Source organism: Jaculus jaculus, chromosome 3, assembly GCF_020740685.1.
Source record: "Jaculus jaculus isolate mJacJac1 chromosome 3, mJacJac1.mat.Y.cur, whole genome shotgun sequence".
NCBI classification, from domain to species: domain Eukaryota; kingdom Metazoa; phylum Chordata; class Mammalia; order Rodentia; family Dipodidae; genus Jaculus; species Jaculus jaculus.
In genome coordinates, this window is record NC_059104.1 from 19,608,120 (window position 1) to 19,621,502 (window position 13,383).

The 13,383-nt window shown below is 38.0% G+C and overlaps 2 protein-coding genes across 3 annotated transcripts in view; one reads left to right on the plus strand and one right to left on the minus strand.

Moving 5' to 3' along the window:
• Positions 1-13,383, minus strand: part of Gpc5 (glypican 5) — a 1,425,487-nt gene that overhangs the window by 623,652 nt on the left and 788,452 nt on the right. The window lies entirely within an intron of this gene.
• LOC101603736 (small ubiquitin-related modifier 2-like) lies at positions 8,511-8,809 on the plus strand. The gene is made up of 2 exons (XM_012950970.2): positions 8,511-8,663; positions 8,747-8,809. Exons 1-2 carry the CDS (start codon positions 8,511-8,513, stop codon positions 8,807-8,809), a joined length of 216 nt encoding a protein of 71 aa, XP_012806424.2.

Below are 13,383 nucleotides of genomic sequence, written 5' to 3' on the forward strand. Positions count from 1 at the left end.
AAGGGATTCCTGTGGCTTTAGAATAATGCTGCTTGAATTGACCCAGACAGTATCAACATTTGTGCTTGAATTTTAAAATAAATTTGGTTGTTACTTTGACTAAGGAAATCTGTCCATTTATCTTAAGTGGGTGAATCACTTGGGTATACAGAGACTCCCAGAATACGTCTAACGCTAATATTTCTTTAGTAATATTGTATCTATGGGATTGTAACATTTATCTATGACACAGCCAAGCATACAATTCTAAAAGCAGTAATGGCCAATGTACTCTTGAAATGATAGCCATGTAATGTAAAGTAGACAGTATTTTATTTCACAGCAGTTATTTCAACTCAGAACATTATGAAGCCAACTTTAATGTCCTGTGGAAGAACATTCTTCATTGCCTACTCTCATTTTTTTTTTTGTTTCTTCAGCTACAAAGTTCGATTTATTCAATATTTGTTTCTTACCACTTGAAAGAGACTCTTCAAAAGGCCTCTATGTGCTTTTATATGTCTTATGTTTATCATTATTATTATTATTAACAAGATGTTTTGTATGGATACATCATGTGTTGGTATCCTCTTTGCCCTCTTCCCTGCCCCCATTCTGTTGGGGACACACCTTAGTCGGGTTGCAGGTGTTCTCCATGGGGATGTAGTTTATGCATTGGCCCACTCTTATTTCTAAGATTAAGAATTAACCATTTTCTGTTACTAATGTGACTTTTCATTTTTAAATTAAAAACTTAATTTTGCTTCCAATTTAAAGCGAAGGCTTTAATTGCAGTCAATTCATTTAATCCTCAGATGTTGTGTACATCTTTTATACCAGGTACGCCCTAGTCTAGTCACTATTGATTTGAAAGACAAAGGCAGTGATCTGCACAGGGGCAGGATAACATGCACTTTTCCCATGCTACTTGTGGTTCTCTGATTATTGATCATGTGTTTATTTTTAACAGAGGTATTAAGATGTGGAAGTGAGACTTCATATCCACCAGAGCCTTACTCTTTAACCTCAGAGAGGCTCCTCATGCTGCGCTCTTCTCACCAAGTAAGAAAGAAGAGAGAAAGAAAATATAGATAGATGAGAGAAGCATATCTGGATGACAGGTATTGATTTCAAGTACACACATACATCTCTATGTATCCTTTGGATTGTGAATAGGTAGATATAGATAAATGACAGATAAACAGATATGTACTTCATATGATTCCATTTACCTATCTACCTATTGTTACAATTAGGTTCCAGGAGATACAACTATGCTTTAGATATAAATTTACCTAAAATGGATGTCCATACTGAAATATATAGGAAAAGGCCAGCATTGGGAATTTTATCCTAATATTATTTGATATGCTTAGAACCTCAGAATATGGAAATCAGAACTGAAGGAAGACAGGGTCTACAGAAGGGGGTAGGCCCCATGCATAGACGGCATCTGGAGGTTTTTTTTTTTTTTTTTTTTTTTTTTTTTTTTTTTTTTTTAAGGCTGTGGCAAAGCTTCTCCCACCGTGCCTTGATGCCTTTATTGACTTACTCCTCACAGCACACTCACCTTTAGCGGAACACTTCACAGTTTCCCCTCCACAGTTTTCAGGGTCTTAACATTTCCCTCATAGCAGGGCCACCCAAATAAATATGATTTTAGCTCAGGATCATGGCATACACGATAGAATATTTATGTCCTCTGGAGATTGAAAGGGAAGGATCTGTCCCTGCATCACCCACTGCTTTCTGTGATGGAAGCTGCTTCCACCTCAGTGCCTTGTTCATCTTGAGATGAGTGGCTGTTGATGTAGATAGGACTCCAGTTACCCTGTGCCTGACAGGGAGAAGGAGCAGAGAGGGCAGAGTTGCAGCTTTTGATGCTGGCATGTCAGAGAGCAGAAGACAGAATAGCTTAGCAGCTAGAGAAATGTCGTCTTTGGACTGAGATCAGAAGGGTCTTAGGAAAAGCTTTACAAACTAGTGGAGGATTGCTCAAAGTATTCAAGACTAAAAACCTCCAGTGAGGCTAGTTAGGTTGCAATAAAGTTTTCATTTGGAGAATAATTATTTTCTGAGATTGCAATTATACTTTATGGCTGATTAAATACACAGCAATGAAAAGCTAATCAATCCTTTACTTCCCCTATTTTTTCAATTAAAATTTAAAATACATAATAAACATAAATATTCATATAGTGACTTTTTCTTAGGTAGCAATCTTGCCTATTTGCAGTCTTGTGTCAGTAATAATTTTTTTAATTTTTTTATTAGTTTTCTATTCAGCAAATACAGGCAGTTTGGTACCATTATTTCACCTAAACTCTGTATTTAAAAAGTAAGGGTTATCTAATTTGTCCTGGTGCTAACTTACTCTCTGTTGGAGATTCTGCTTCTCTTTTTTAGATAGATGCAGATCCTAAGGAGAGAGCCACCCCATCATACCTCAAAAAGGCCCCGACTGAAACTAAGGAAAATTGGCAAAACAAGCAAAGGTGCTGCTTTCCTGATGAATCGGATACCAGTACAAGGGGGAAGGAGACCAACACAGAGAAAAAACAACTCCTACCAAATCAGAGAGCCAAAGCCTCAGAGGCCCCCATCACCTCATCACTGAAGCAGACCAAAAATGAACCCAACATAGCTCAGGGAAATTTTGTGGAAGAGGGGGCAGAAAGTGTGTCAGAGCCACATTTTGGGTCATGATATGCAGAGGAATAATATATTTAAAAAAAAAAACATGACCTCTCTAAATCTGAGGAAATATCAGGCATAATCTGAATATATAATTGTAAGATAGATACTAATATTTCAAAAATTCCAAAATATCTTATGCTAGATACCTAAGACACTTGATAGCAAATAATATATCACTTTTATTTTATGGGGCACATTTTAGTCCTAATACACGTTACACACATAGATATAAACTTGAGATACCATTAACACAAAGCAAAAGTGCATCAATGCTCATTAATCACCCACTGGCTCCTCCTGGCTTCTCTGGGTTGTTGTGGACCCAGGAGATCTAAATCATTCCTTACGTAAGGTCTGTGCACAGGCCCTGGTGCAGAAAGCACTTGCTGGTACACAGTTTGTTGAGAAGGACTGTAGAATGACTTGCATGAATGGGGCAGTAAAACCCTGCACAGAGTCAATGCCAAGGAAACCTGAGTAATTAAGGGAAAAGATTAGTTTGTTAGGTTTTGTTAGGCACATTAGCAACCTACTTGAGACAATGCATACTTTTTACAGTTACTTGGAGATGGCTCATTGAAATGTACTTTGCCAGAGATTTTTCTTGCCATGTATGGCCTGTTGTCTATCATTGGTGTATGATTCAGAGCCGTCAGTTTTCTGAGCCTCTTTTTCCTCTAGCGTAGCTAGGAATGCAGATACAGACAGCGGTGCAACAAACAGACAAGAGGAGATACCATGTGGTTTGTAGAGGTGGATTTGATGTTAAAGAAGTTTGGACGGGAGTCTAAATTAATTTTTGTTTAGTGGAACCAGTATATGCCTAATTCAGGGGATTACTGTAATAAACACTTTAAATCATGACTCTAGATCTAATAAATATAAAGCACACTCCATGATGCAGGACATAATTCTTTTTACTGAGGTTTTTCTTTAATTTTTCTTGTTTATTTTTATTTATTTATTTGAAATTGACAGACAGAGAAAGAGAGAGAGAGGAAGAGGGGGTGGGGGAGAGAGAGAGAGAGAGAGAGAGAGAGAGAGAGAGAGAGAGAGAATGGGCATGCCAGGGTCTCCAGCCACTGCAAAAGAGCTCCAGACACATGAGCCCCCTTGTGTATCTGGCTAATGTGGGTCCCAGAGAATTGAGTCTTGAACTGGGGTCCTTAGCGCTTAGCCGGTAAGCCATCTCTCCAGCCCTTTACTGAGATTTTTATTGTGTAATTCTATTTAGCTATTTGCTTTTACTTAATTGTTGAGTCCGTCTTTCAAGAAATAGCCAGTGCTGTCCCTAAAATAACTATGTGGACCAGACTGGTCTCCAACTGGTCATGAGTGAATCTGCCTGTTGAAGGCTTGAATTTCAGCATGTAGAACATCCAGCTCAGCTTGCACGTTTTTAATGGGCCACTAATGAGGCTTTGCATTCTCTAGTTTTAAGGGCTGAGTGGAACTGACTTACACAGGGCATAGCAGGCTTTTGGGAGATGGCTCGGAAAAGCTTGTGTCACATGCAGGTGAGAACCTGAGTTTTTTTTTTTTTTTTTTTTTTTTTTTTTTTTTTATCTAGCACCCAAGTGAATGCCAAGTGAGACTGATGGCTGCCTAGAAGCTCAACACTTGGGAGACAAGGAATATTTCCAGGATGAGGTTCTCGCATAACTAGATGAACAGGTGAGTACTGGATTCAAGAAACACTAACCCAGTAAACAAGGCAGAACGTGATACAAGAAGACCCTTCATGTCAAGCTCTGGCTTCCACATGCATGGGCACATGCACTTATACACACACCAGCACATACACATGTGCCCAAATCATAAAGCCTCTCATTTTTGTGCATACCACACACATGTGCACATTCCAAAAAATGCAATGAACATCTTATATCATTGGTTACATTATGGGTCAAAAATATTTTTTTTTTTAATTTTTTGTTCATTTTTATTTATTTATTTGAGAGTAACAGAGACAGAAAGAGGCAGATAGATAGATAGAGAGAGAGAGACAGAGAATGGGCGCGCCAGGGCTTCCAGCCACTGCAAACGAACTCCAGATGCGTGTGCCCCTTGTGCATCTGGCTAACGTGGGTCCTGGAGAATCGAGCCTCGAACCGGGGTCCTTAGGCTTCACAGGCAAGTGCTTAACCGCTAAGCCATCTCTCCAGCCAATGGGTCAAAAATATTTTATGGTATAATAAAATGGATAGACCTGCTTAACACCAAATTGTATATGCGTTATTGATTTATCTTGAAGGAGCACAATTTTATTGAATCATTCTGCTAAGTCCTATCCTCATTGATAATTCTTAGACTTGTTTATAATTCAAGCCTTCCTAAATGGTCCCCAGTATGATAGAATCTCCATAAATCTACAACAAATTATCTTTAACTCCTGACACTTCTTTGATTTAAGTTGTAGACTTTTCAAATGATAATTACTGTAAAATAACTTGTTTCCCCAATAACAGAATTCAGAATCTGTAATAATGATTGTGGATGGAGCAATGCAGTTATGACTTTAAGTTAAATTTTGTTCTCACTCTCTCTTAGATTATGGGAAAACAAATCCTAAGGCCACAGTGTTGGAAAACACCATGAGAAAGGTGAGATGGCAAAGGCCTAATAAAAATTATCAGAAACAGCATAGTAGATGTGCTCTGCTAACCCCCTCTTATGTGTGAGTGGTATTTGTTTTCTTCTGTTCTCTTATGTGCTTAAGCACATTTCCAAGCTTCAGAAAACTTATACTGATTATTAAATTCATAGAAACCTTGCCCAGCTATGTCCAATAGGCAGTTTTTCAATGAGGATGTTGTTTTTCAGTGATAAAATATGCAAAGGCATTATCAGGTAGGTCTGAGGGTGGGAATGAGCATTGAACTTCTAACCAGGGCATCATCTCTGTATCCTGCTCCTTTAATCTGCTTGGGGATCTAGGGAAGATACTATAACTTATCTTATTTCTCATCTTCAAATAATGGGAAACAGAAACTAACCCCTAGGATGGAATTTGGATGAAGTGCATTTGTTGTAAGGAAAACCACCATATGTATTGCATATGGCCTGAACACAGCAAGGCTCAACCACGGGCTTCAGGAGTCTGGCTCCAGTTTCAGATGGAAACTCTCCCCATCTCCATCTCATAGGGTACATGTGTATTCCAGCAAGGGGCTCTAATCTTCTGAGAATCAGTTCTATTTGCTTTGCTTCAACTATAAAGTGAAGATATAAATTTTACAGGTATATCAAGAAAGTAAATTGGCCTAAAGATCTCTCAGATATATATATATATATATTTTCATTTGAAGAAGTGATAACTTGTAAAACAACATGGTCAAAATATTAATATACTTCACATAGTTTTCATAGTCTAAAATATTTATTGTTGGGTTTCATATAGCATACCAGCACAGCTGCCATAGGAGGAATATATATTTGTTATAGGGTGGACTATTTTGCTGCCCAAAAAGCTATTCCCATACCTCACAAATGCTGATTGTAGGGACAGAGGTGACATCAAACACATATGTAACAAAAAGACTGTGGAACTATGTTCCTGGGTTCTTAGAAAGGTCCAGTGGTCAGCAAAATTTAAAGCAATAAGTAAATAAATAAAAATGGCTGTCTATACATTCTAACTAGAATGGAAAATGAAACATAAACATTTCTAAAGACTGAGAATTTAGCTATAAAAGACTTAAATCCTTACCATTCTTCCTTTTTCCCTGTTTTTTTTTTTTTCATCAGACAATAGGATATTTATTTTCTATAGCACTTCTTGTAAAGATTAGGCCCTGAGTTCACCAAAGCACTGAATCAGAGATTCAAAAGGGACTGTTATTTCTGGAGTTAGAAGATGGCTTAGTGGATAAGGGCTCACCTCTCAAATCCAAGAACCTCAGTGCCATCCTGCCCAAACCCCATGAAAACAGCCAGAAGTCATAGAAGACTTCTGTAATCCCAGCATGCTGACAGCAAGGCAGCAGAAGGAGACAGAGCTTCCTGCAAACTCTCAGCAAACCCAACGGAAAATAACTGAGTGAGAGAGAAAAACCTGCCTCAAATGAGGTAGGAGGTGTTGCTCATTCATAAAAGTTGTCCTCTGACATACCCATGTATCATGTGACATGTCTGGGTACCTGGACTCACACATGAACAGATATATACACTAAATAAATATTTTTTAAAGAATATTTTTCTGTAGTTATAAGCATGTAGACAGTCTGGTAAGAATAACAGAATAAATAAATATAATATTATACTATTCCTGTGACTATGCTTTAAAATTCCTGTTGAACTTTGAATGTCACTGTGAGAATATCAGAAGGAAAAGCTTCCAGAAGGGATTAGATCAAGTGGGCTCCATGAAAGGATCAAGTCCTTTTTCTTGACATACCTCCTGGTTAAAATGATAAGCCTGGCCCTTCCTCTTTCTCTTTGTTGCCTATGTATTTTACCATGTTGTGACTGCATCAATGATTTGCTCAATGCTATGAACAAACACATGACCAGAACCAACTTAGGGAAGGGAAAAGTTCATTTCAGCTTACAGATGCACAGGATATAATCCATCTTTACAGGGAAAGCATGGCAGGAACAGAGAGGGCTCAGCTATAAACTCAAGGCTGGTCCCTACTTGGAGACTTTTTAACAGAAAGAGGAAATACTTTCAGTGCAGAAATTTGTATGTAAACAATGAATTAATCACATTCTTTCAACTTTCACATGTGCAAAATACTCAATCTGTTTATATAAATTCTCAAAAGGTTTTCATGATTATGGCTGTCAGATAAGCTTATTTCAAATTTTGCAACAAAAAATGCAATAAAGGAAAATGTGTGTATTTTTCATGCAAATCTAAGGATTCTAGATTTATTTATTATGAATTGTGCTCTACATTTAAGTAATCTGCAATATATTCCAGGACAAAGAAATAAATTTAATTTAAATGAAAGCATATTAAAATTATTTCCTAGCCAAGGAAAATTAATGAGCACTGTTCTCTGTCATATATATGTAATTTCATAATTACCAAATACATCAAGTAAACAGCATTTCCCTCCACATTCCAAATTAAATATAAATTAAGCCCAGATTGCTGATTTTTTTTTATTATTTGAAGATAATCAGAAAAAAATGTTAAAAGGAACAGCCATTGTTATTATGCAATAAAACAATTTATGTCATAAAATATTGAGCAGTTCCATTAAACTCTAGGCTCCCTACATATGATTATTTAATTGATAAAGTTAAACTTAGAAAGCTGCTATATGGTCACAGAAAAATTGAGGAGAAAATAGAGTGAATGATAATATATACCCTACTTCTGCATGCAAAAATACTTGCTGCTACCGTCTGCTCGTATTTGGGTGGTATGCTTGGGACTGGGGAGATAGGTAAGTCAGAAAATTACTTGCCTCATAAACATGGGAACCTGAGTTTAATTCCCAGATATACATAAGATGCCAGGCATGGTGGTGTCTGACTCTAATGCTAGCACTGGGAGAGGCAGAGCCTTGAGGATCCCTGGAGCTCACTAGCCAGCCAGACTAGCCTCACTGGTGAACTTTCAGCTAATGAGATGTTGCCCTGCCACAAAATATGAGGATGTCTTTCATGAGGATAAAATCTAAGGCTGCCCTCTTGCCTCTGTACTCACACACATGTGCACATCCATCTGCACACACATTAGTAAACCTGTGCACACATGAACGTGTGCATTGACAGGCACACACAGTACAGAAACAATGATGCCTCTCCTGCCTGTGTGTTCCTTTGGTGTGGACCTGACACCTCTATTGTGAGGCAGCTGCTGAGGAGACCCAGCATTTGCCATGGCCAATGAGAAAGCCAAGGAAGGAGTCAACACTGAGGACAATGATCATATTAATATTAATGATCATATTAAGTCTGTGGGGCAGGATGGTTCTGTGGTGCAGTTTAAGATTAAGAGGCATATACCACTTAGTAAACTCATGCAGGCTATTGTAACTGACAATATGTGTCGATGAGGCAGATCAGATTCTGCTTTAACAGGCAGCCAATCAATGCAACAGACACACCTGCATAGTTGGAAATGGAAGATGAAGACGCAGTTGATGTGTTCCAGCAACAGACACGAGGTGTCCACTGAAGAGGGAACCTGCTACTTTACTCCAGAACTTTGTTATAGACCAAAAATACATTCTCAATTAGAAAACTGCAATTGCGTTCCACCACATGCTGACTACTAAAGTATAGTTTTCTCTATTCTTTCATTATCCCCCTCCCCATTCTTTTATTGTACATAAAATAACTGATGCATGTGCACAACCATAGTGCACTTCTCTTTTTGGTTTTAAACTAAACAGCCAATGTTTGTTTTTTTGTCAAATGGAGATGATATGGGGAAAAGTACTGGTTCTGAGTAAATGTCCCCTTTCTCCATTAGTGGCACGCTCATTCAACTCTTATCTTTATATGCCAGTGCGTTATTTTGCTTCCATTGTTTTAACAACAACAACAAAAACCCAACAACATACAAAAATCATTATATACCTTGTTCGATTGGAGAATTTTAAAAATGTTTTTCATTTATCATTCTAAAACCAAGGACAATTTTTAAACATTTTTTGTACATAGCTGCTACATGTAGGGCAATCTGTCTTTAAGAAGAGGTAAATTGCTCTAACATAATGAATACTAGATAGTTTTCCCTTCAAGTCGAACATCTTGTTTAAAAATATTTCTTGTTTAAAAAAGTGACATTGGTTACAGTCAATTAACCTGCACTGACGTGATTATAATCCTTGATCGAAATCCATGATTTACATTTCAGTTTCTTCTTGTTTTGCCTCCTGTGTCGGGACAGATGTATAATATCACACATCAGCCACTGTAATATAGTAGAGATTAGTGTCACTATCTTAAGATTTCTCTGTGCTTCACTTATCCATGCCTGCTTCCTTTCCCTCTAAATCCTAGCAACCACTGATGTTTCTACTGATTCTATAAATATGCATTATATTGTTTTTTAGACCTTTAAATTGGCTTCTTTCTCTTAGTGACCAGCAATTACAACTTTTTCAATGTCTTTTCACGGCTTGATAGCATATTTCGCCTTAGTGCTGCATACTATTACATTGTTTAGATATAACAAAGTTGATATATTCATCTCCTGAAAGCAAACTTAGTTTCTTGAGATTTGGGCAAATTTTGTATAAATCTGCTGAAATCTCCATATGCTGTTTTGCTGGGTGGACATAAGTTTTCAATTAATTGTAGTAATGTGATTACTAGAACATATAGGAAGAACATATCATTGTAGTTTTATAATCAAACTGCCACACGGTCTTTCAAAGTGGCTGTACTATTTTACATTCCCACTATTGCAGTCAGGTTTGCATTGCTGCCAGAAAACACTTGACCAAGGGCAGCTTTTGGGGAAAAAGGTTTATTTTGGCTTACCGGCTAGAGGGGGAAGCTCTATGATGGCAGGGAAAACTATGGCATGAGCACAGGTTGAACATCACCCCCTGGCCAACATAATGTGGACCATAGCAACAGGAGAATGTACCAAACACTGGCAAGGGGACACTGGCTATAACACCCATAAGCCCTCGCCTAAGAATACACCACCTCCAGGAGGCTTTAATTTCCAATTGCCATCAGGTAGGAAACCTAGCATCCAGAACACCTAAGTTTATGGAGGACCCCTGAATCAAATCACTCCATGGATGTTGATGGGAATTTCTTTTTGTTGCCCCAGCATTCATTGTCATCATTAATTTGAGGTGGGCTATTCTTTCTGACATGGAATATAATCTCAGAGCTTGGGTTGCAATTAGTTAATGACACAATGCTGAACATTGGTCATGTATCTGCTGTTATCTGGAAACTGAGATATTCCTTGAACAGCTTTTGTCCCATGTATTGTGATGCTCTGCTGATAAGTGAGTATACTAAGGGTGGTTATGACTTTTTAGTGTATTGAAACTCCTTTTTTTCACCCTTGAAAACTTTCCTTGCTGAGAAGTCTACTCTGACACTAACAGAGTTATTTCTTCTCATCAGTGTTAGCATGGTGTAGCTTTCTACATTTCTTTATTTTAGTCCATATGTTGTTTCATGTAAAATGAGTTACTTAAACCCATTGTGTGTGCAGGGTGTGTGTGTTTGTCTGTGTCTGTAGGCAGGTCTTGATTCTCCATCCAATTTGACAAGCTCTGTATTTTAATTGATATGAATAGTTAGACTTCTGGATTGGGGGAGGTAAATGATGATTAGCATAGTTTGAATAACATCAAATTTGTGGGTCATTTCTTTCTCTATTTTGTCTACTATTTCCAGCTTTTATGCTGTTAATTGGTACATTTATGTACCTCCTCTGTATGCTCTTCACATATAAGTTTCTATGACTGGTCCTAGAGTATGTGGTATATATTTATAACTAACAAAACTTCACCTGTGGGGTGAGAACCTTATATCAAAACATCCCTGGGGCTGGAGAGATGGCTTAGCGGTTAAGCAGTTGCTTGTGAAGCCTAAAGACCCTGGTTCAAAGCTCGACTCCCCAGTACCTATGTAAGCCAGATACACAAGGTGGCTCATGCCTCTGGATGTTGTTTGCAGTGGCTGGAGGCCCTGGTGAGCCCATTCTGTCTGTCTCTCTGCCTCTTTCTCTGTCTGTCACTCTCAAATAAATTTTAAAAAAAGGGCTGGAGAGATGGCTTAGCCATTAAAGTGCTTGCCTGCAAAGGCAAAGGACTTCGGTTCAATTCCCCAGAACCCACATAAGCCAGATGCACAAGGGGCACATGCATCTGGAGTTCGTTTACAGGGCTGGAGGCCCTGGCATGCCCATTCTCTATCTGTTCCTGCCTATTTCTGTGTTTATTTCTCTCTCACACACAAATCAATAAAAATAAAATATTTTTTTTGTTTTTTTTTTTTTGTATAATTTATTTATTTTATTTTTTTTTAATTTTTATTAACATTTTCCATGATTATAAAATATATCCCATGGTAATTCCCTCCCTCCCCACCCCCACACTTTCCCGTTTGAAATTCCATTCTCAATCATATTACCTCCCCATTACAATCATTGTAATTACATATATACAATATCAACCTATTAAGTATCCTCCTCCCTTCCTTTCTCCACCCTTTATGTCTCCTTTTCAACTTACTGGCCTCTGCTACTAAGTATTTTCATTCTCACACAGAAGCCCAGTCATCTGTAGCTAGGATCCCCATATGAGGGAGAATATGTGGCGCTTGGCTTTCTGGGCCTGGGTTACCTGACTTAGTATAATACTTTCCAGGTCCATCCATTTTTCTGCAAATTTCATAACTTCATTTTTCTTTACCGCTGAGTAGAACTCCATTGTATAAATGTACCACATCTTCATTATCCACTCATCTGTTGAGGGACATCTAGGCTGGTTCCATTTCCCAGCTATTATAAATTGAGCAGCAATAAACATGGTTGAGCATGTACTTCTAAGGAAATGAGATGAGTCCTTTGGATATATGCCTAGGAGTGCTATAGCTGGGTCATATGGTAGATCAATCTCTAGCTGCTTTAGGAACCTCCACACTGTTTTCCACAATGGCTGGACCAGATTGCATTCCCACCAGCAGTGCAGAAGGGTTCCTTTTTTTCCACATCCCCGCCAACATTTATGATCATTTGTTTTCATGATGGTGGCCAATCTGACAGGAGTGAGATGGAATCTCAATGTAGTTTTAATCTGCATTTCCCTGATGACTAGTGACGTAGAACATTTTTTTTAGGTGCTTATATGCCATTCGTATTTCTTCCTTTGAGAACTCTCTATTTAGCTCCTTAGCCCATTTTTTGATTGGCTTGTTTGATTCCTTATTAGTTAACTTTTTGAGTTCTTTGTATATCCTAGATATTAATCCTCTATCAGATATATAGCTGGCGAAGATTTTTTCCCATTCTGTAGGTTGCCTCTTTGCTTTTTTCACTGTGTCCTTTGTGGTGCAAAATCTTTGTAATTTCATTAGGTCCCAGTGGTTAATCTGTGGTTTTATTGCCTGAGCAATTGGGGTTGTATTCAGAAAGTCTTTGCCAAGACCAATATGTTGAAGGGTTTCCCCTACTTTTTCCTCTAGCAGTTTCAAAGTTTCCGGTCTGATGTTAAGGTCTTTAATCCATATGGACTTAATTCTTGTGCATGGCGAGAGAGAAGAATCTATTTTCATCCTTCTGCAGATATTTATCCAGTTTTCAAAACACCATTTGCTGAAGAGGCTGTCTCTTCTCCAATGAGTATTTTTGGCATTTTTATCGAATATCAGGTGGCTATAGCTACTCGGGCTTACATCTGGGTCCTCTATTCTGTTCCACTGATCTACATGTCTGTTTTTGTGCCAGTACCATGCTGTTTTTGTTACTATGGCTCTGTAGTATAGGTTAAAATCAGGTATGGTGATACCACCAGCCTCTTTTTTGTTGCTCAGTATTATTTTAGATATTCGAGGTTTTTTATGATTCCAAATGAATTTTTGGATTGTTTTTTCTATTTCCATGAAGAAAGCCTTTGGAATTTTGATAGGGATTGCATTAAATGTGTAGATTGCTTTAGGTAAGATTGCCATTTTCACGATATTGATTCTTCCAAGCCAGGAACAAGGGATGTTTCTCCACTTTCTAGTGTCTTCTGCAATATTTTTAAAAAATCACTCCTAACCCTGTTGCTT